Genomic DNA, 21,471 nt, shown 5'->3' with positions numbered 1-21,471 from the left:
TTTTCCTCTATGTTATGCAGACATCTATACTCCATCAAGAGGGGCAAATGAATTGTAATAGCTTTGAATTTAAAAGATATACATGTATTTTTTAATTATAGTATATGTAAAATGCTGATAAGTGATATACTGTAAAATATTCAAATTCTTCTTTTTTAGAATAACACCTTATTGCTGGAAATTTTAAGCACACTATGATCATCACTTTTTTGAATTGTAATAACAATTTTATATATACATACAAGAATGATTAGGCATGCTGGTCCTATAAAACTCCAAATAAAGTTGTTTTCGGTGCTAAGCCAACATCTGAAAAGTAAATAAAAGATAGCATCTATAAATATGTTTGCACGTACGTTAACATAGCAAAATTATCAAAGATATGCAAAGCACATTCAAAATCGTATTTCAAATGCTCATGAAATCATTTTAACTTACACTTTGGTTGTGCCATAATATCTGTATCCTAGTGCTGCCGAAAATCCAACTACCACGGCTGGGCTTAGATAGCCAAAGATATAAAAATTCTTGTGCAAAAATCCCTTGTTGTAGATGACACCCACAACAATGAGATAGAGATGTATGCCTTCAATGCACATCCATGCAAAAGCAGCTAAAAAGAAGTAGTGCAGCAGTCCGGCAATGATTGAACAGAAGAGCTAGAAATCAAAGAAAAAAAAAAAACATTGTCAGTGTTTGTTTTAAAATTATCATAACATACAATCTCTACTTTCGCTGTAAATCACAACTTTCTTTATACTATAAAGTATGCCACTTTATATAATGATTAGTCATATTAAAATACCATGTCAGTTCTTAAAGATTTAGAAAAACAACTGCACTTCATCAACGTGAAATATTAACCAATCTTGTGATAGAACTGTTACTGTTTTTGTCCAGAGGTTTGTAACTTTTATATATTTATCTTATGTGATAAATTGTGGATTATTGTCATGTAAACCATGGTATCTTGGTGAATATGTTAGGATTTAAGTTGATTTCTGTTTTGGAGATGCCTCTCTTTTCCTTTATTTTATTCATGCTCAAAGAATGAAAATGACTCAATACTCTGCTAGACAAAATAAAATAAATATCTTAGATGACAAAAATAAAATTTAAAAAGCAGATTAATAATATATTTCATCAAAATATCCATTATAGAATTACTTTCAACTGTTAAGATTATCATGTAAATTTGAGATGGCTTTCACTTAAACATATTTTTCAGTGTTTACTTCTCATCTTGAGCTAAAGTTAGACCTATAAGAAGTAACAGAAAAAGAAGTAGTTACACTTTCCATACTAGTAAAGCTAAAGGTGTATATCATGGGAGAGATAACATAATACATACTTATGTACCTATCCCATTAAAAATACAGAATATAATTCAAGATTAATGAGATGACATAGTAAAATATGTTAGAGAGTACTCTATAAGTCTGGGGAACAGAAAGATCATTGGCAATTAAAATTTGGAAATCACTTTAGCAGGGAAGTGAGATTTGAGATATGACTGGAAAAATGGGACAAATTTAATAGGTGAAAAGCAGTTGAAAGTAAACACTACAATGAGTAATTTTGGGGTGAAGATAATGGTGGAAGGTAACTGAAAGAGGAACTAGGCATTGGAGGATAGTGGGAGATACATAAAATTGAAAAGTGTTACGAATACCACTGCAAAACATAAAAATAGATAAGGAGTTTACAGTCTAGTGTATACTATTTAAAATAAACACTTCTTGCCATCTACTTCAGAAGAAAACCTTGCTAACTGATTGTTAGTTTCAGTCTTTGAAAGATTTCTAAGAATGGAAATATGGAGGCAATTTCACTTTTTGTGGTCATGAGAATACACTTCTCCAATCTCCAACTGCAAGGAGTGCAACTGACCTAAGGCTTCAGCTGCAGCTGTAGGAAATCCATTGCTGTTCCCACTTCCCATAGGCTGCTGCCAGCCCATGACTGAGCACAGTAGGGTTACTGCTGTGAGAGAAAAAGGATTCCTCTTACAAAGGATTCCTGCTCCTGAGAGACAAAATGATTCCCCTGACAGGTAACGTTGGCTCAAGGACTTCCGAGAGGACTCCTTGACACCTGTGCTGACTTTTCCTTAGAACTGCATTACTGTGTGGAATGCTTTTGCCCACTCTTCTTTTCTTCCCTCAGGATCATACCTGAATCTTGGTCTGATAGCTCTCCAAGCCTCTCTCTTCCCATTTTTTCTCCCCAGCAATTCCCTTAATAAATCTATTGCATACTTAACCCCATCTTAACACCTGCTTCTAGGAGGACCCAGACCAATACAATATGAAACCATTTGGGAAGGTTCAAATGGTTCAAAATCAATAATCTTGGGAAATGGGAAGTTAGAAAAGATACTAGGTAAAACCAATTTATCACATTCCAACCTACAAACTGTGACTGCATTTATGTTCAGTCCCTATTCTAAGATAAAGTTTATTTCTAATTCTCTCTCTCCTTGGCCTTTGTTCAACGTCCATTTAAAAACAAAACAGAACAACAAAAAAATATTTATTCAGTTTGTTGCAAAGTTTTAATTTGTCCCAATAATTCATCATAATGAGGGCCATTTTTGCTGAATGGACTTGATAAGTAGTTTGCTTAGCTGTGTTAGCATTATCAAACTTAGAAAGGATAGCTGAAGAACAAATTATAGAGTATGTCTGCCCCATTAAACCCTAAATTACAATTAATGTTTCTAGGACATATACATTTAAGAAAGTACACATATCATAGGACAAAAATAGAGATTAGGATGCCTACATACCTTATTAGTATTTGTATTGATCCCAACAAGAAAAACAAGTTCAGCAAGAAATAGGCTACAGCAAAGATTTTTGTGAATTGTTGTCCTGGTGCTTTGAATTTCACTGAGGAACCAGAAGGTAAAAATGCATATGGCAAGACAAATCAGTGAAATAATTATTCCTAGTTGAGTGATCCTTGTAAGAATATTATAATCTTTAATACCCTAAGGGAAAATAATAATAAAGCTGTTAAAAGAATAACTCAGTAAGTTGTCAAAGGAACTACAACATATAATGAACTTTCTTTTTTGGTGAAACATTAATCAAAATGTTCATAAAATGTAAAAATATAAATGTGCATTTAGATGAGAAAAATTTTGTACTTTTGAAAGTCCTCAATATTCACATAAATCTGATGTAAATCATGTAGCACTTTAACAGTTCTGTTATTGGTGATTTTTTTTCTAGGCATAGTATTAGTACTAGTACATGGTTTAACAATGTTATCATCATTAATTTCACTACATTAGAAAGGCAATCGATTATTATAATGTGAACATGGTTAATTAAAACAGATTTATCAGTGGTAAGACTAAGTCTTATGTCTATACAGTGATTCATCTAAAACATGTGAAACAAAGGTGTTAGCAATGCAGAATATAAGGATTATCAAGTAATAGTGTTCAGAAACTTTGAAATAGAAAATGCTGGTTTTATCCTAACTAGATGAATACTTATGTTTATATACGGAATAGATGTTTATTTGCTTAAGTTCAGGAAAAAATCATTGTTAGGACTGACATTATGTTTAGTTAGATTTATTTGGTTATTTTATATATTTAATGATAGATTATAAATAAATATATTAAAATGGAGATGATAGCACAGAGCTATAAAATAAGAAATTATGTGATAAATATACAATGTAAGTAAGATATTACAAAAGTAAGATAAATGTCATGAAACTATTCACCTTAGAGAGAGTCTTCATGTTTAAAAATCTTGTGGCGTTCTACATTGCTAAAAACATGATGTTAGTTATAAGTGTGCTAATACTTATTGCCCAACTGTCAAATATTTTCAGGAGCTTTGTCATGAGTAAAAATAAACTGTCATCACAAAAAAGTGCCTTTAAATTCTGTGATACATTAAAATGGGCAAATGGCTCTTGAAAGCAGCATTACAAGCTAATTTAATATGCAATCTATCAGATATTACAGACTAGATAAGACTTAGACTAGAAATAATCTTAAATGCATACTAGATATGTTTCAGAAGGTAGGTAGGAAAACAGACAGAAAGAAAGATCCTGTTGGGGTTTTATCTCTTATACTAAATGTGCTATCTAACCCCAAGAAAAATATATAAAAAATTAAATATTGTCTCGAATGACACGGAAAAAAACAGAAAAAGCAACATTTATAAATATGAAGGGGAAAATTATCTTACAATGGAAGGACCAGAGGACATCAAAATTGCAAAATGTGTCAGGTGATTACAGCGGCATGAGGTGTGGGTCTCATTTGAGTATGTCAGCTCACAGCCCTCTGAAGACCAGCTGCCATTCATGGTATCAGGTGAGTAATTCCAAAATGCACATAGACTCCTATACCTATCTGTGACCTGAAAAAAAGATACTTTACTGATGAAAAAAGAGAAAAAGTTACATACATAGTATTGCTTTTGTCATATTTAAAATACCACTAATGTGATTGAAACAATGCCTTAACAGTGAAACACAAAACAAATGATAACAAATAAAGGCTGCTATGTGGCAGAATGGAAATTTATATTGCAACAATGCTATATTTTATCAATTTTGTCTCACAAACGTGTGGTAATTTTCATTACAGTAAATTACTCATGTCATTTACCACAGTGCATAATTATCATATGTATCTTTATTCAATACATGTTTGTTGAGTATTTTCTAGATATTTGTCATTAATCCAGGTACTAAAAATACAACAGTGAACAAAACAGAAAAAGTTGTTTGCATTGTTGACATTAAATTCTAGTTAGAGATGAAAAATTATTCAATGAGAAAAGTAACCCTGGGTAAGAAGAAAGAAAGTGATATGGAGGGTTGTCCAAGGGGACGTCTCCTAGATTATGTCTAAGCAGGTACTTCGATGAAGTGAAGGGGAGGTCCAACAGACTTGGGAACAGAGGGTTCCAAACAGTTGGAAATGCAAATGGACAAGCTCTGAAGTGAGGCTGACCAGAGGCATTCCAGAAACTTGTAGAAGCCAGTTAAGTTAGAGCACAGTGAGTGAGGTAAAGAATAGTGAAGACAAGATTAGATTCAGACACGGGACAGATGACACACAGACTGTGTGATAGTTATTCAATAAACCGTGGAATTCTCCTTATCATACTTTTATATTAACTAATCATAACACTATACCTAATGTATGGTTTAATAATAATTTATCAATAAAATGTTGAACTTGTAGAAATAAAAACTAGTTGTATAACAATTTACACTTAACTAGGTGCTTGCTTTCTTATTTTGTTTGGTTTGACCCTCATAAACCTTCTCTGAGATAAATGCTATATTATGTTAAGAGGCCAAGATATGTGATTTTAAGGTGTACTTAAGACTACACACCGATAGATGGAGTAATATAGAATCAAACTCAAATTTTCAGACAAATATTTATTAAAGAAAACATGTCCTGAGTGTCAAATGTATGATATATACTGTTCAAGGAGTAAGGATTATCAGTCAAAAAGATAAAGTATCAGCTCTTCAAGGATGATAGAAACTCAGATAATTTAAATACAATAAGATAATTGTTTTAATGGGATAGATGCTAAATACAACCCTTAGGTCAACAGTTGGAGCACTGAAAAAAACTGTGAGTTTGTCGCGAATGAGTCTGGAAAGATAATTGAGTTAAAATTGGAGAGATTGCTAGAAGTTTGTCAAGGAGGTCAAGCTATATGAAGAAAATTGAAATTCTTTTAGTTCCTAAAAGAGCCTGGGAAGTGCCTAATTCTAGAGAAAGTAGAGGGACTCAAGAATTGAGGAGCCAGACTGAGCTGTGATTGTGCGTACCATTCAAAAACAGAGTTAAGTGAGGGTCTGTTTACACACTGGTCTCCCATCATGCCCTACCACATTTTCTTAATTTTCCTAATCCTTTCAAACAGACTTCTGTCTGGGGTAGATAGGAAAGGAAAAACATTTCTTCCTAAGAAACGGATTGGCCCAAAATAAACTGCTTTTGGGTACTGACATTCGGGATCTTCCAATGCCATGGCCAGGAGCCTGCCTGATGAAAACTCTAGTGAAGCACACCACTGCCACAAGGTCAGGAGAGCACACCGTGTCTCATTATTAAATGGGAATGGGTGGTCATGAACCCCCAGACATCTGAGGACAAGCTCCAACAGGAAAGACAGAGAACCAAGATGAACAATCCAAACAAAGAAAGTCAAGAGCAAGATGATGCAGGAAGCAGAAAATAGCTTTTTAAAAAATATATATAAATAGGCCGGGCGCGGTGGCTCACGCCTGTAATCCCAGCACTTTGGGAGGCCGAGGCGGCGGATCACGAGGTCAGGAGATCGAGACCATTTTGGCTAACACAGTGAAACCCCGTCTCTACTAAAAAATACAAAAAATTAGCCGGGCGTGGTGGCGGGCGCCTGTAGTCCCAGCTACGCGGGAGGCTGAGGCAGAAGAATGGCGTGAACCCGGGAGGCGGAGCTTGCAGTGAGCCGAGATCGCGCCACTGCACTCCAGCCTGGGCGACAGAGCGAGACTCCGTCTCAAAAAAAAAAAAAAAAAAAAAAAATATATATATATATATATATATATAAATAATATCTCAGAGAGATGAGATACTGTACCCATTAAACGAAATCAGGATTGAAAAAATAAAGTTTCTCAGTGAAAATAAAGTATAAAGTGAAAGTATAAAGTAAAAATAAAAAATATTAGGAGAAAAATTAAAAATAGGAATGAAAAAGTTTAAAAACTTCAAATATTAGAAGCTCTGCTGTGAAGTCTAATAAATACTAAGAGGAACAGAAAAAGAGAGCAGAGATACTGTACAGGAAGAGATTACCAAGAAATCATTGTAGAAAATTCCCTAAAACTGAAGACCATACATTTTCAGACTGAAAAGACTCACAAAATGTTTAATGCAATTAATGAAGGAAGATTCACACCAAAGTACATCTTAAAGATTTTGGAATACTGAGAATAAAGATCCCAAAACTTTACAAGAGAGATAAAGAGAAAGAGACTGATTGCATTCAAAAGACAATAAATTTTAATTAAAATATTAATTGCATTCAACTTCTCCAGGTTACCCTTGAAAGCTGAAAGACATATGAACGAGATCCAGAAAGATCTGAGAAAAAAATATAACTCTGTACCATGGTATTTATCTAACTAATATAAGGGTAAGGTAGAAAAATATATTTGTGTGTGTCTGTGTGTATATGTATATTTATATAAAATCTGATAATGCAAGAGCTTAAAAAATTGACCTTCTCTGCTTCCTCTTTCAAATGGCCACTGGAGAATATGCCACCAAAATACATATATAAACTAAGAGGAAGACATTGCTGGAGGAAACATGGCATCTGACACAGGAGAGGAGAGAGGTGAATGCTGAATGTTATGTGAAAATGATGTGGGAAGGGAAGGCATGCCCGGGCTGATAAATGACCCAGGGGTAGATCATCTAGACAGCATCAAGGCTACAGAGCCTTGGAAAGGATGTCTCCAAGGCAACAAACTAGCTGATAGATAAGCTTACAGGTTTGAATGTTTTGAAAAGAGATTTATAATTCTGTCAAAGATTTTGGAGACAAATTAACAATGGATAAATAGAAATTTAAGCAAGTGAAAATAAAGGAATTTATTAACACCAGGGAAATGATTGAGCTCCATGATTCAGTTGTGAATAACACACCAATTTATAGTATTATAAACACTGAAAACTGATTTAACCAAAATTGGAGGTAAGCATGAGCGGGATGGATAGTTGAGGGAGTGTGTGTATCACAGCAGAAGATGTGTGTAAGAAAACTAAATCTGAGTCTTCCATAGATGGAAGTCAGCAGATTACATCTACTTTTTAGAAGCTTAAGATAAAAGGAGTTATTAATTTTTGGTTTTTTGGTTGAAGATGATACAGTACCAAAGGGGAATGGTTTTATTTTTTTATAAGCTGGAGACTTGAGTCTTTTTATTAGCTGAGACACTGACACCAATGTGGAGAGATCCAGGAAAGATGAGATGGTGGATGGAGCATAATTTCTTGGGAAGTAGATTGGGATGGATGTAGTGGGCCAAACTGGCCAGGAGTATCATAGCTTCTGAGAGCATGGACTCTGGAGGAAGGCTGCAGGGGCTTGAAACCTTTTCCTACCAGTTAATTGTTGAGTGACCATGAGCAAATTATTTAATCTCACAGGCTCAGTTTCCTCATCTATAAAATGGTAATAATAGTATGTACCTCATATGGCTTTTGTAAGCATTAAATGCGCTTATTTTTTTAAGTAAAAAACTTAGAATACTGCCTGGTTTCTAACATAAGCACTATGTAATTATTGATTGCTATGATAATTGTTAATACTACTATAATTACTGTTACTATTCTTCTGAGGTACTGTAGAATTATGTGTTAGTCAAATCACAGATAAATTATCAGGGAATCAGGACACTGAAGATATTACTTATGAGATAGTTTTTATTTTCTCAGGGGAAAAAATGGGAGCAAAATTTCATTCTCAGAGCAAAGGAAACAGAGACTAAGCAGGTATATTGTCAGAGGAGAGTAGTGAAATTTCATGACAGTCATTACTTTGAATGGAAAATATATTTGAGCAGAAAGGCAGATAAAAGCAACTAAGTTTTCCCAGGAATTACCATGAAGAGTTTTTGTTTAAATACGCATTTTGTTTTGTGTCTTTATCAAACAAGGATTGGTGAAGTGGGTTGTTCTTGGCAACTCTTTAGCTGCCAAAACATTCCACTGACAAAACACGGAAAAACCGTCAGAGCACGTAAAAGAACAGTGTTTGGTTTCTAATATTAAAAACGTCTTTTGCATTTAGCATCTAAAAAAGAAGTCTAAGTTTGGTTTCCAGTCTTAAGCAATTTCACACCTTCTTTTCCCCTCAACATAGTGCTTACCATTATTTAAGTTTGAGCTATTATTTACCTGCACTTTTTATACATTTAGTTTCTCTCTACCTTCAATGTTTTTACTTAACAGTGGCATGTTTGTATTGTGTGTGAGCAAATATACTCTTTTTTTTAGAAAGCCCCTTTTCCTCCCATAATAATGCAAATATAATTGCTCAACTTCAAGGTACTTCAAATGGAACTTCGAAAGTATTCGAATCATGTACTAGAACTGAAATTCTGTTGAAAGTTTAAGATAACATCAACTGTGAAATGGTAGCAAATAACCTGTGATTTTGAGTTGCCCCCATTCATTTTTAACTAAAATAGCTAAATGGTTAGTTCTAATCATGCTTTTTTATTGTATAGCTTTAATTATATATGAGTCTGAAAAATGATTTAGAATAAAAAATAAAAGAGTAAAATGGTCTCCACTAATTTCTTTATGAAACATTGCAAATGTTGCTATAATTTTCTTTTAATCAACACCAGAATCCCTTCAAATATTATTTAAAATGACAAGTATTAATGAAACACCTCACTTATTACATAAGTGACATTTATTTCTCTGATTGTGATACTTTTTAATAACTCATTCTTCGAAACCATGGATATTTCCAAAATAAACAGTGTACTTATAAATACAACTAAAATATTGCTTAATTCCAGAGAATCAAATTAATAAATTCCTTGGTATTAATTAGAATGTTTAAAGAGCTGTGAAACTACAAAAATATTTTATACAAAAATTAGTTAAAACTACTTCACTCTTTTAATTTCAAATCTGTATTTTTAAACTCAAGAACTCAGATAAATTAAGTGACACGACAAAGAGTCCAGTTCTCTGACTGTATCACAATCATAGCCAATAACTACCAGAAAAACAGCTTACCTTTCGATGACTTAATGTAAATGTTATTTTTTCAAGTTCATATAATGTGGGTGGGTTTGAGCTCATTGAGACTGAAATTACTGAAGATATGACTCTTTCCTCCTCTTCAGAATTATCATAATTTTGAGGTTTCAATAAGAAGTTGTCAGATGATGAAAGCAAAGGACCAATACTCTTATAATATAAAAATGCAACTGCAACATTGCCTATCAATCAAATAAGTACATTTAGTGAAATTCTTATAAAACAAAGTGTATTTAGACTCTTAAGATAAACATAAAAATTGAATAGACAAACATTTTACTTTAGAAATTTATACAAATCCCCAGATACTGAAATACAGACCACAATAAGCCTATGCCTGCATTGTTAAACCATAGTAAGACATATTCTCTGACCTCAAAGAATTCAAAGATAATCATGAACTGTGTAGTATCCCCTTTGCACAAACTATCTTTAGAAGAAAAATAGTCCTAGATAAATTTACACCAAAATCCTGACCAAGAACCAGAGTGTGAAGTGTATTCACTTGAATAATAAAGTTTCAAGTTATTATGTCCTTGTATAAATATATGAACTTAAGAGGTATTGGGAGGAAATTATCACAGGCTGATAGAATCAAGAAAATTTAGAGATGAAGGAGTTGTAACATGACACTGAGTTCAAACTTATGCCCACTGAAATGGTTTCTATTTAATATTGATAACATGTAATTATGCAGTGTCAGGGTAGAAAACTTATTTGCTTGAGAGATGGCCATTTATCCATGTCCCCTAAAACTCCCCAAATGCAGTGCACCAGCATATAACCAAATAGCGCAAAATCATAAATACAAACATTAATATCATCAAATAAAAGGACTGTAATAACAAAACTGGAAACCTCCACATCACATGAATAAACAGGATTATTTGGATATGACTGTGTGAGCTAGAAGTCTCCAAAGTGTATTGCTATTTATGTTTTCTCTCTTAATCTAAAAAGGCACCTCAAGAGACATTGTTAAGAACCTTGCTAAACCCAGATACATTACATAAAAGATTTTCCTCAAGTGCCATCTTACAAAACTTATATTAAAGAAAGTATGACATTGTTGGGCTAGTGAAATTATGATTCCAAAAGATGATAACTATCCCAGCCTTTGCTATAAACAGACGAGGGCCTGAGGCAGGACTTGGATACCTGTTAAGTCAACATGACCAGGTCCAGTTGATGAACCATGTCGTGGGACAGTGGCATCTCAGGAGTTGTAGTAGAAGATGGTTCAAAATCAAATGATGAATCAAAAATATAAGATGGATTTTTAAAGTCTACTAGTTACTGCTTTCCTTTGTGAAGAAAAATATGTATTTAACGTCAATTTTTGACTTTTGATAAGGGGTACCACAGAGAATCCTCCAAGATATCTTCTCACCTCATTTACAAATATATTATCTCAGTATTTATTTGTCCATTCCCAGGGTTTTGAACTTCTTCAATTCCTATGATTTCTCACTAATTTGAGGCTTGATCTAGCTTTGAATTTTCTTAACAAACCTGTACTTTTATTAAAAATTAGGGGTTCATTCACTAATAAAGGGTATAAAAACTTTGAATAATTTGAAAAGAGTAGATCATTTCCTAATAAATCATCATCCATTCTTCCTAATTTTTCTTCTTTACAATGCTTACTTTAGTCTTTTTGCCCTGAGATCTTTCCTATATTTGTTAACATTACCATATGTTTGCCAGGAACCAGACATAGCCTTCAATTTAATTGATAGAACATATATCTGAGCATTTACACAGTGCAAATAACTATGCTAAGTTCTGGAGACTTTACTTTAGAATTAATACCTATATATATTTGTTTAAAGATTCCCATTCAGTAGGTCTTCTTCCTTATTCCTATTTTGTTTTGTTGCTTCCAATTCTTTTGAATGAAATTAATAGTTTTTTTATTACTGTGGTCCAAGCATAAGCATTCCAAACTATTAGAAAACTACTGGGGTGACAGGAGTTATGATTTTTCCTTATGTTAAATTCCCAAATCAATTTTACCCACATACACTATGCAATGAACTCCTTAGAGAATCATTGCTCTCAAACTGCTTTATTGCTACTTTAACTTGAGAATGACTAAAACCACTTCTCAATAGAGCTTCATATGCTGCTTTATTTTTTCACCTAAATGTTTATTTCATAAGTAATTTGAAAATAAGTATGTGAAATCTCTTAACAAAAGTCTATTATCTTTTTATCATAAAACCATAGATCAGAGCACTGAATCTTGTTCTATTAATTATCAACCCTTCCTCCTTACTCTTCTAAAATTCAGTCTATAAAAAAATATACACTTAAAAATCCAGGGGCCAGGCACAGTGGTTCAGGTCTGTAATCCCAACACTTTGGGAGGCTGAGGTGGGAGGATCACTTGAGGCAGGAGTTTGAGACCAGCCTGGGCAATATGGCAAAACCACATCTCTACAAAAAATAGAATAATTAGCCAGGCATGGTGGTATGTTTCTTTGGTCCCAGCTACTTGGGAGATTCAGGTGGAAGGATCACTGGAGCCCTGGGAGGTCAAGACTGCAGTGAGCCATGATCATGTCACTGTACTTTAGCCTGGGCAATAGGGTGAGGCCTTGTCTCAAAAAAGAAAAATAAAATCCACTTGTGCTGCATAGACCTCCTATATTTTCCTACCAATGGTACTGTTTATGTTTTAAAGAATGCATGTGTTTTATTAACTAATTTTTTCAATAAATTAATAAATACTTGCAGACATCATTGAGAGGGTTCGATCAATGTGTTAGATTTGTCCTTATTTTTAAGATACAACCTTGAGAAAAACACATTTTCTTACTCTCCTTTATTGACAGCTAATATTACTGTCCCTTTCAAATGTCACTTTGTACGTAGGATAATTAAATATAACAAAGCTACCGTACAATCAGACAAAATTTCTTCAGGATATTAATTCCATGACAATTTCATCATCTGTCACTATAATCGGTATTTTCAATGTCTTTTTTCCAACTTCCAAACAGTACCCAAATTGTCTTTGAAATTTCAACAGTTTAACACATCCTTTGGATTTCATCCTAAATACAAAATGTATGCTTGGTTAATTAGAATATGGTATAATAGAGTAAAAGCCAAGGTTTCAATGGGAGCATGACTTAGTTATTTTTGCTTCATTTATGGATATTTCCCACTAGAACATGACCAGAAAGAATAGAGGATACGAAAACACTTTTTTTTATGAAATAGTGTCTCTCCGTGAGACCATATGTGTGTTGAGGTATATAGTTTCCATTTGTATTTTACTATTTTGTTGTTGTTCTCATATAGGTAAAAATATATTACCTAGAGAAAATAGGAAATATTATTATTATTTTCTTTGCAAAAATTTTATAATTCCTATTTTCTCAAGGTAATATAATTTTACCTATATGAGAACAACAACAAAATTCTACTATCAGCAGGGTTTTTTCTAAATGCATTGCACTAAGATAACAGATAAATGATTAAATTGAAATACTAACTACTTACTTGCTAGTTAGGTACCAAGGAAAAGCTATTTTTTTTTTTTTTTTTTTTTTTTTGTGATGGTTTCTTGCTCTGTCACCCAGCCTGGAGTGCAGTGGTGGGATCTTGGCTCACTGCAACCTCCACTTCCTTGGTTCAAGAAATTCTCTGCCTCAGGCACCTGAGTAGCTGGGATTACAGGCACCCACCACCACGCCTGGCTAATTTTTGTATTTTTAGTAGAGATGGGGTTTCACCATCCTGGCCAGGCTGGTCTTGAACTCCCGACCTCATGATCCACCCACTTTGGACTCACAAAGTGTTGGGATTACAGGCGCGAGCCACCGCACTCGGTCTGGAAAAGCTGATTTCTTTTTAGAAGAATCAGCTTTTAGTGGTTCTGTACTGTCTGCTGATGGACATGGAACAAATCTATTAAGTTTGCACATTAGTTACATCATCCATATAAGAAGGATATTCAGTTATTTAATCATTAATTTGCTTGCTAGTACCAGAATTGAATCAACATTGAATTTTGATACAATTTTTAAAAAGGGTTGTTTAGTTGAAGAGTTTACTATACAAAGACTAAGAAAAATACAAATTATAAGAGAAATCTAAGCCTAAGAAACTTACTTTATCCCCTACCTAGCAAGACAGGCCAGCATGCAAATTCAGCAAATACAGAGAGCACCACTAAGATACTCCAAGAGAAGATCAACCCCAAGACACATAGTCAGATTCTCCAAGGCCAAAATTAAGGAAAAAATGTTATGGGCAGCCAGACAGAGAGGGCAGGCCACCTATAAAGGGAAGCTCATCAGACTAAGAATGGACCTCTCAGCAGAAACTCTACAAGTCAGAAGAGATTGGGGGCCAATATTCAACATTCTTTAAGAAAAGAATTTTCAACCCAGAGTTTCATATCCAGCCAAACTAAGTTTCACAGGCGAAGGAGAAATAAAATCCTTTCTAGACAAGCAAATGCTGAGGGATTTCCTCACCACCAGTCCTGCCTTGCAAAAGCTCCTGAAAGAAGCACTGAATATGGAAAAGAAAAACCGGTTCCAGACACTGCAAAAACAACCAAAATATAAAGACCAATGACACTATGAAGAAACCGCATCAACTAGTGTGTAAAATAACCAGATAGCATCATGATGACAGGATCAAATTCACACATAACAATACTAACCTTAAGTGTAAGTAGGCTAAATGCCCTAATTTAAAGGCACAGAGTGGCAAATTGGATAAAGAGTTGAGACTCATCGGTGTGCTATATTCGGGAGACCCATATCATGTGCAAAGACATACATAGGCTCAAAATAAAGGGATGGAGGAAAATTAACCAAGCAAATGGAAAGAAAAAAAAAAAAAGCAGGAGTTGGCAATCTTACTCTCCAACAAAACAGACTTTAAACCAACAAATATCAAAACAGACAAAGAAGGGCATTACATAATGGTAAAGGGATCAATTCAACCAGAAGAGCTAATTATCCTAAATATATATGCACCCAATACAGGAGCCAGACTCATAAAACAAGTTGTTAGAGACCTACAAAGAGACTTAGACTCCCATCCAATAATAGTGGGAGACTTTGACGCCCCACTGTCCATATTAGACAGATCAACGAGACAGAAAATAAACAAGGATACTCAGGACTAGAACTCAGTTCCAGATGAAGTGGACCTAATAAACATTTACAGAACTCTTACCCGCAAGTCAACAGAATATGCATTCTTCTCAGTGCCACATGGCACTTATTCTAAAATCGACTACATAACTGGAAGTAAAACACTCCTCAGCAAATGCAAAAGAACTGAAATCATAACAGTCTCTCAGATTACAGTGCATTCAAATTAGAACGCAGGAATAAGAAACTCACTCAAAACCATACACTTACATGGAAGTTGAACAACCTGCTCCTGAATGAATCCTGGGTAAATAATGAAATTAAGGCAGAAATCAAGAAGTTCTTTGAAACCAATGAGAACAAAGAGACAAGGTCCCAGATCTCTGGGACACAGTTAAAGCAGTATTAAGAGGGAAATTTATAGCACTAAATGCCCACAACAGAAAGCTAGAAAAATCTCAAATCAACACCCTAACATCACAATTAAAAGAGCTAGAGAAGCAAGAGCAAATTAATCCAAAAGCTAGCAGAAGGCAAGAAATAACTAAGATCAGAGCAGAGTTGAGGGAGATAGAGACACGAAAACCCCTCCAAAAAAAAAAAAAAAAAAAAAACAATGAATCCAGAAGCTGGTTAAAAAAAAAAATTAACAAAATAGACCACAAGCTAGGCTAATAAAGAAGAAAAGAGAGACAAATCAAATAGGCACAATAAAAATGATAAGTGGGATATCACCACTGACCCCACAGAAATATAAACTACCATCAGAGAATACTATAAACATCTTCATGCAAAAAAACTAGAATATCTAGAAAAAATGGATAAATTCCTGGGCACATACAACTTCCCAAGACTAAACCAAGAAAGAGTTGAATCCCTGAATAGACCAACAACAAGTTCTGAAATTGAAGCAGTAATTAGTAACCTCCCAAACAAAAAAAAGCCCAGAGCCAGACTGATTCACAGCCTCTGGAATTCTACCAGAGGTACAAAGAAGAGCTGGTGTTATTCCTTTTGAAACTATTCCAAAAAATTGAGGAGGAGGGAATCCTCCCTAGCTCATTTTATGAAGCCAGCCATCATCCTGATACCAAAACCTGGCAGAGACACAACAATAAAAGAAAACTTCAGGCCAATATCCCTGATGAACATTGATGCAAAAATCCTCAATAAAATACTGGCAAAATGAATCCAGCAGCACATCAAAAAACTTATCCACCACAATCAGGTCAGCTTCATCCCTGGGATGCAAGGCTGGTTCAACATACACAAATCAATAAATGTAATCCATCACATAAACAGAACCCAAGACAAAAACCACATGATCATCTCAATAGATGCAGAAAAGGCGTTTGATAAAATTCAGCATCCCTTCATGTTAAAAATTATCAACAAACTTGATACTGATGAAACATATCTTAAAATCATAAGAGCTATTTATGACAAACCCACAGCCAATATCATATTGAATGGGCAAAAGCTGGAAGCATTCCCTTTGAAAACTGGTACAAGATAAGGATGCCCTCTTTCACCACTCTTATTCAATGTAGTATTGGGAGTTCTGGCCAGGGCAATCAGGCAAGAGAAAGAAATAGAGGGTATTCAAATAGGAAGAGAGGAAGTCAAATTGTCTCTGTTTGCAGATGACATGATTGTTTATTTAGAAAACCCCATCATCTCAGGCTCAAAACTCCTTGAGCTGATAAGCAACTTCAGCAAAGTCTCACAATACAAAATCAATGTGCAAAAATCACAAGCATTCTTTCACACCAACAATAGACAAGCAGAGAGCCAAATCATGAATGAACTCCCATTCACAATTGCTACAAAGAGAACAAAATACCTAGGAATACAGCTAACAAGGGATGTGAAGGACCTCTTCAAGGAGAAGTACAAATCACTGCTCAAGGAAGTAAGAGAGGACACAAACAAATGGAAAAACTGTCCATGTTCACGGATAGGAAGAATCAATATCGTGAAAATGGCCATACTGCCCAAAGTAATTTATAGATTCATGCTATTCAAACTACCATTGACTATTTCACAGAATTAGAAAAAAAATACTTTAAATTTCAAAAGGAATCAAAGAAGACCCCATATAGCCCAGGCAATCCTAAGCAAAAAGAACAAAGTTGGAGGCATCACACTACCTGACTTCAAACTATACTACAAGGCTACAGTAACCAAAACAGCATGGTACTAGTACCAAAAAGAACAGAGACCTCAGAAATAACACCACACATCTACAACCATCTGATCTTCAACAAACCTGACAAAAACAAGCAAAGGGGAAAGGATCTCTTATTCAATAAATGGTGCTGGTAAAACTGGCTAGCCATATGCAGAAAACTGAAATGGGACCCCTTCCTTACACCACAGACAAAGATTAACTCAGGATGGATTAAAGACTTAAATGTAAAACCAAAAACCATAAAAATCCTAGAAGAAAATGTAGGTAATACCATTTAGGACATAGGCATGGACAAAAACTTCATGACAAAAACACCAAAAACAGTTGCTACAAAAGCCAAAATTGAAAAATGAGATCTAATTAAACTAAAGAGCTTCTGCACAGCCAAAGAAGTTGTCATTAAAGTGAACAGGAAACCTACAGAATGGGAGAAAATTTTCACAATCTATCCATCTGACAAAGGTCTAATACCCAGCATCTACTAGGAACTTCAACAAATTTACAAGAAAAAAATCAAGCAACTCCATCAAAAAGTGGGCAAAGGATATGAACAGACACTTCTCAAAAGAAGACATTTATGCAGGCAACAAACATGAAAAAAAAAGCTCGACATTACTGATCACTAGAGAAATGCAAATCAAAACCACAAGGAGATACCATCTCATGCCAGTCAGAAGGGTGATTATCAAAAAGTCAAGAAACAATAGATGCTGGTGAGGCTGTGGAGAAATAGGAACGCTTTTACACTGTTAGTGGGAATGTAAATTAGTTCAACCATTGTGGAAGACAGTGGTGATTCCTCAAGGATCTAGAACCAGAGACACCCTATTTGAACCCACAATCCCATTACTGGGTATATACCCAAAGGATTATAAATCATTCTACTATAAAGACACATGCACACGTATGTTTATTGCAGCACTATTTACAATAGCAAATTTATGGAACCAACCCAAATGCCCATCAATGATAGACTGGATAAAGAAAATGTGGTACATATACACCATGAAAAACTATGCAACCATAAAAAGGAAAGAGATCATGTCTTTGCAGGGACTTTGATGAGAGCTGGAAGCCATCTTCCTCAGCAAACTAACACAGGAACAGAAAATTAACAGCACATGTTCTCACTCATAAGTGGGAGCTGAACAATGGAAACACATGGACACAGGGAGGGGAACATCACACACCAGGGCCTGCTGGGGAGTGGGGAAAGAGGGGAGGGAACTTAGAGGACGGGTCAATAGCTGAGGCAAACCACCATGGCTCACGTATAATTGTGTAACCTGCATGTTGTGCACATTTCCCAGAGTTAAGCAAAATTTAAAAAAAAAAAAAACCTACTTTAAAAAAATCTCATTTTTCTTCCTCACACAATCACAAATTTTGTCTCATGATGAAGAATATGATGGATTATTGAGGAAGAAATATTAAAGAAACTGCAAATATAGTGACTTTGCTGTATAAGGAGTAGTAAAATCAGAGCTCTTTTGTATATTTTCATTAGAATCTCAACAATTTCAGACAGTAACAAAAGTTGGAGGTAAGACAAGGACCCAGATATTGTCAGCCAAAATCCTCCCCAGGTATTTATAACAGAATGGAAATCTCAAGTAAGAATATGGATATTCTGTATACTGTGCATACATCAAATGTTTTTATAGGAAACCACACATATTACATGTACATATGACATAATCAAATGCATGATAAGTATTTATTGCAAATTCATTGATATATTGTCTGTTAGATTGTTAAAGTCCTACCATTTGAATCATATGCAGCTTTTCTCTTTGGAAATATATTTATGTAATCTCCGTCCATATTCATATGAGGATGAATACGTTTCATGTTATACGAATCAAAAAAGAAAACTTTGAGAGCTGAAACAAAACCACGAAAATAAAAAAAGTGAAATTACTTTAATCAATATACATCATAAATATATTAGCTTAGAGACAATTTCATCCATCATTATTGTGTTTTAAATTATTTATAACAAGTAGAGTGAACATTCTTAACGTGTTTGGACAATGTAATATATATGTTAAAAATCTGACTCAAGTTTTAATTTTTTAATTTCACTATGGCAGTCATGGTTTAACTTTTTTTGCATTAAATAAAATATAATATGTGTATGTAACCAAGCAAGCTATAAAATTATAATTACTAAAGCAAAGATAAGAAACTACAATGTCTTACAGAATAGTGTCTACAACTTACTAATGAGTGATTTATTTAAACGTTTGAGTGATAATTCCTTTGACCTGCTGTATTATCACCATTTTCATGCAGAAACATTATAAAAATATAGAGCACCTATATATTAGTCATAATGCTTGAAACTTTGATTTAGAGTAAATGATGAATCCTGATGAGATTTTTGTAAATCTGCTGTTGCACAGCAGAATGCCAACCAGAAAATGCAATAAAGATGTATGCAGATTATTTCAGCTAACTTACCTTGCTTCCTCAGAAAAACTTTATAGGGGTCCTCAATTTGATACAAGATTCTGAATATTTTAAGTATGAATTTGCATGAAGCAGGAAACATTCTAATTTGCTATGTTGATTGCTTTATATTATGAACATGCAAAGGGTTCCTAAATAGAAGTTTAAATGTGTTATATCTGGCTGGGCATGGTGGCTCATGCCTGTAATCCCAGCACTTTAGGAGACCGAGGCAAGTGGACGGCTTGAGGCCAGGGGTTCGAGAACAGCCTGGTCAACATGGTGAAACCCCATCTCTACCAAAAGAACAAAAATTAGCCAGGTGTGCTGGCACACGCCTGTAATCCCAGCAAGCTGGGAGGCTGAGACAGGAGAATTGCTTGAAACCAGAAGGTGGAGGTTGCAGTGAGCTGAGATTGCGCCACTGCACTCCAGCCTGGGTGACAGAGCCAGACTTTAAACAAACAAACAAACAAAATCCAAAAGATCATTGGTCAAGGTAGATCCTAACGAGTCATGAGATGACGGACTCAAAATGCCAAGGGAGTAATTTACTCTGACCATTTAATGGCTGTACAGTTCAGGAATCAGAAAAGGTGGATATGATAGGAAGGAGACAACACTTGTGGATTTATCCTTTTTACTGGTACTTTATTCACAGTGCTCTTGCAATATACATCACCGTACATTTGTACACTGATAAAACTACTTTTAATGTAATCAATACTAGTTTCAACACCATGCCTCCTAACCCCACCCAAACTTTGAAAATGGCTTATTTGGAAAACACAATTACTTTTAAATGGACCCTTGTTTCTTACCTATATCCGTTGAATTTGTATCAAACTCTGTGGTCTTTTGGAAGCTCTGGGATATCCTTAAAGTAGCTTGTTCAACAGTGTGCATGAGTTTTGTAAGATGTGTTCTCCTATGATTCACAGATAACTTGTCCCAAACTACAAATGTATCCCTTTGAACAAAATTATTCACGGTTTTTACAAATTCCTATTGAAAAAAAGTATGTCTTTTAGAAATGTTGGAATCCTACACTATTCACAAATGAAAGGAAAAATTCAAAGCTCAATTATATTGAGTTAAAGCTGAACATACTTACAGTAAGAGTTGAATTAGAAAGGGTGTCCTTGGCTGAGATAGTGTTGTTCTTGTAACCTAGTAATGAAGATGATTCAGCTAATATTTCTATATATGTAATTATATCTGTTGGTGAAAGATCTGTCACAGAATTTCTATAGACTTCTTGTAGCAAAGCCACAGGTTCTTTTATGGGTCTGATCTGAGAAAAAATGAGTCCAGAAAAAGGAAACTAAATTAATTCTACTGGAGTTTTACAAGAATAAAACTTACATGTTAAATTTACTCTGAGGTTGGTTTCCTTGGTCTACACATAAATAATATCGAACTAATAAACCTAAACCATAACATGCATCATTGAAACCTGAATTTATTTACAAGAGATTAGCAAATAACTTAAAAGCCTAGACTTGACTTTAGAAAAGAAACAGAGCATGTTTGAATTAATAGTTTTTTTAAATGAGCTTTCAAAATAACTTCCTATTCTTCAGTATAGAATTATATCCTAGCCAATGAATCTACCTGAATACTTAAACTTCTTAGTACTTATAAATATTGATATCCTAAGCAATAAATGATAACACTTTAAATTAGATTTTAATCAACCAAAGAAAATTCTTTACAATGTGATTAAATGAAAATTTGCTTTAAACTGATAGTTTATTACTCATGTTGAGATTCACATTTTCAATCATATGAGAATTATTTTATAAATCACCTACTTTATTTGCTCTTTGAATGTTCACTTTGAAGTACCAAATCTAGGTGCATTCAATTATGTCTAC

The 21,471-nt window shown here is 34.3% G+C and overlaps 1 protein-coding gene across 1 annotated transcript in view; it reads right to left on the bottom strand.

Moving 5' to 3' along the window:
• The window catches only part of ADGRL4 (adhesion G protein-coupled receptor L4), a 116,518-nt gene that overhangs the window by 26,656 nt on the left and 68,391 nt on the right, over nucleotides 1-21,471 (bottom strand). Inside the window, exons 5-12 of the mRNA XM_031002412.3 lie at nucleotides 20,709-20,888; nucleotides 20,416-20,599; nucleotides 18,910-19,026; nucleotides 9,809-10,014; nucleotides 4,218-4,391; nucleotides 2,789-2,992; nucleotides 439-659; nucleotides 243-309 (exon numbers count right to left, since the gene is read on the bottom strand). Coding sequence (XP_030858272.3) covers nucleotides 243-309; nucleotides 439-659; nucleotides 2,789-2,992; nucleotides 4,218-4,391; nucleotides 9,809-10,014; nucleotides 18,910-19,026; nucleotides 20,416-20,599; nucleotides 20,709-20,888 — 1,353 coding nt within the window. The remainder of the gene's footprint in view (nucleotides 1-242; nucleotides 310-438; nucleotides 660-2,788; nucleotides 2,993-4,217; nucleotides 4,392-9,808; nucleotides 10,015-18,909; nucleotides 19,027-20,415; nucleotides 20,600-20,708; nucleotides 20,889-21,471) is intronic.

The sequence above is a fragment of the Gorilla gorilla genome, chromosome 1 (assembly GCF_029281585.2).
Source record: "Gorilla gorilla gorilla isolate KB3781 chromosome 1, NHGRI_mGorGor1-v2.1_pri, whole genome shotgun sequence".
In the NCBI taxonomy this organism is placed as follows: Eukaryota; Metazoa; Chordata; class Mammalia; order Primates; family Hominidae; genus Gorilla; species Gorilla gorilla.
The sequence above is the reverse complement of the archived record's forward strand: the minus strand, read 5'-3'. Positions and strand labels throughout refer to the sequence as shown.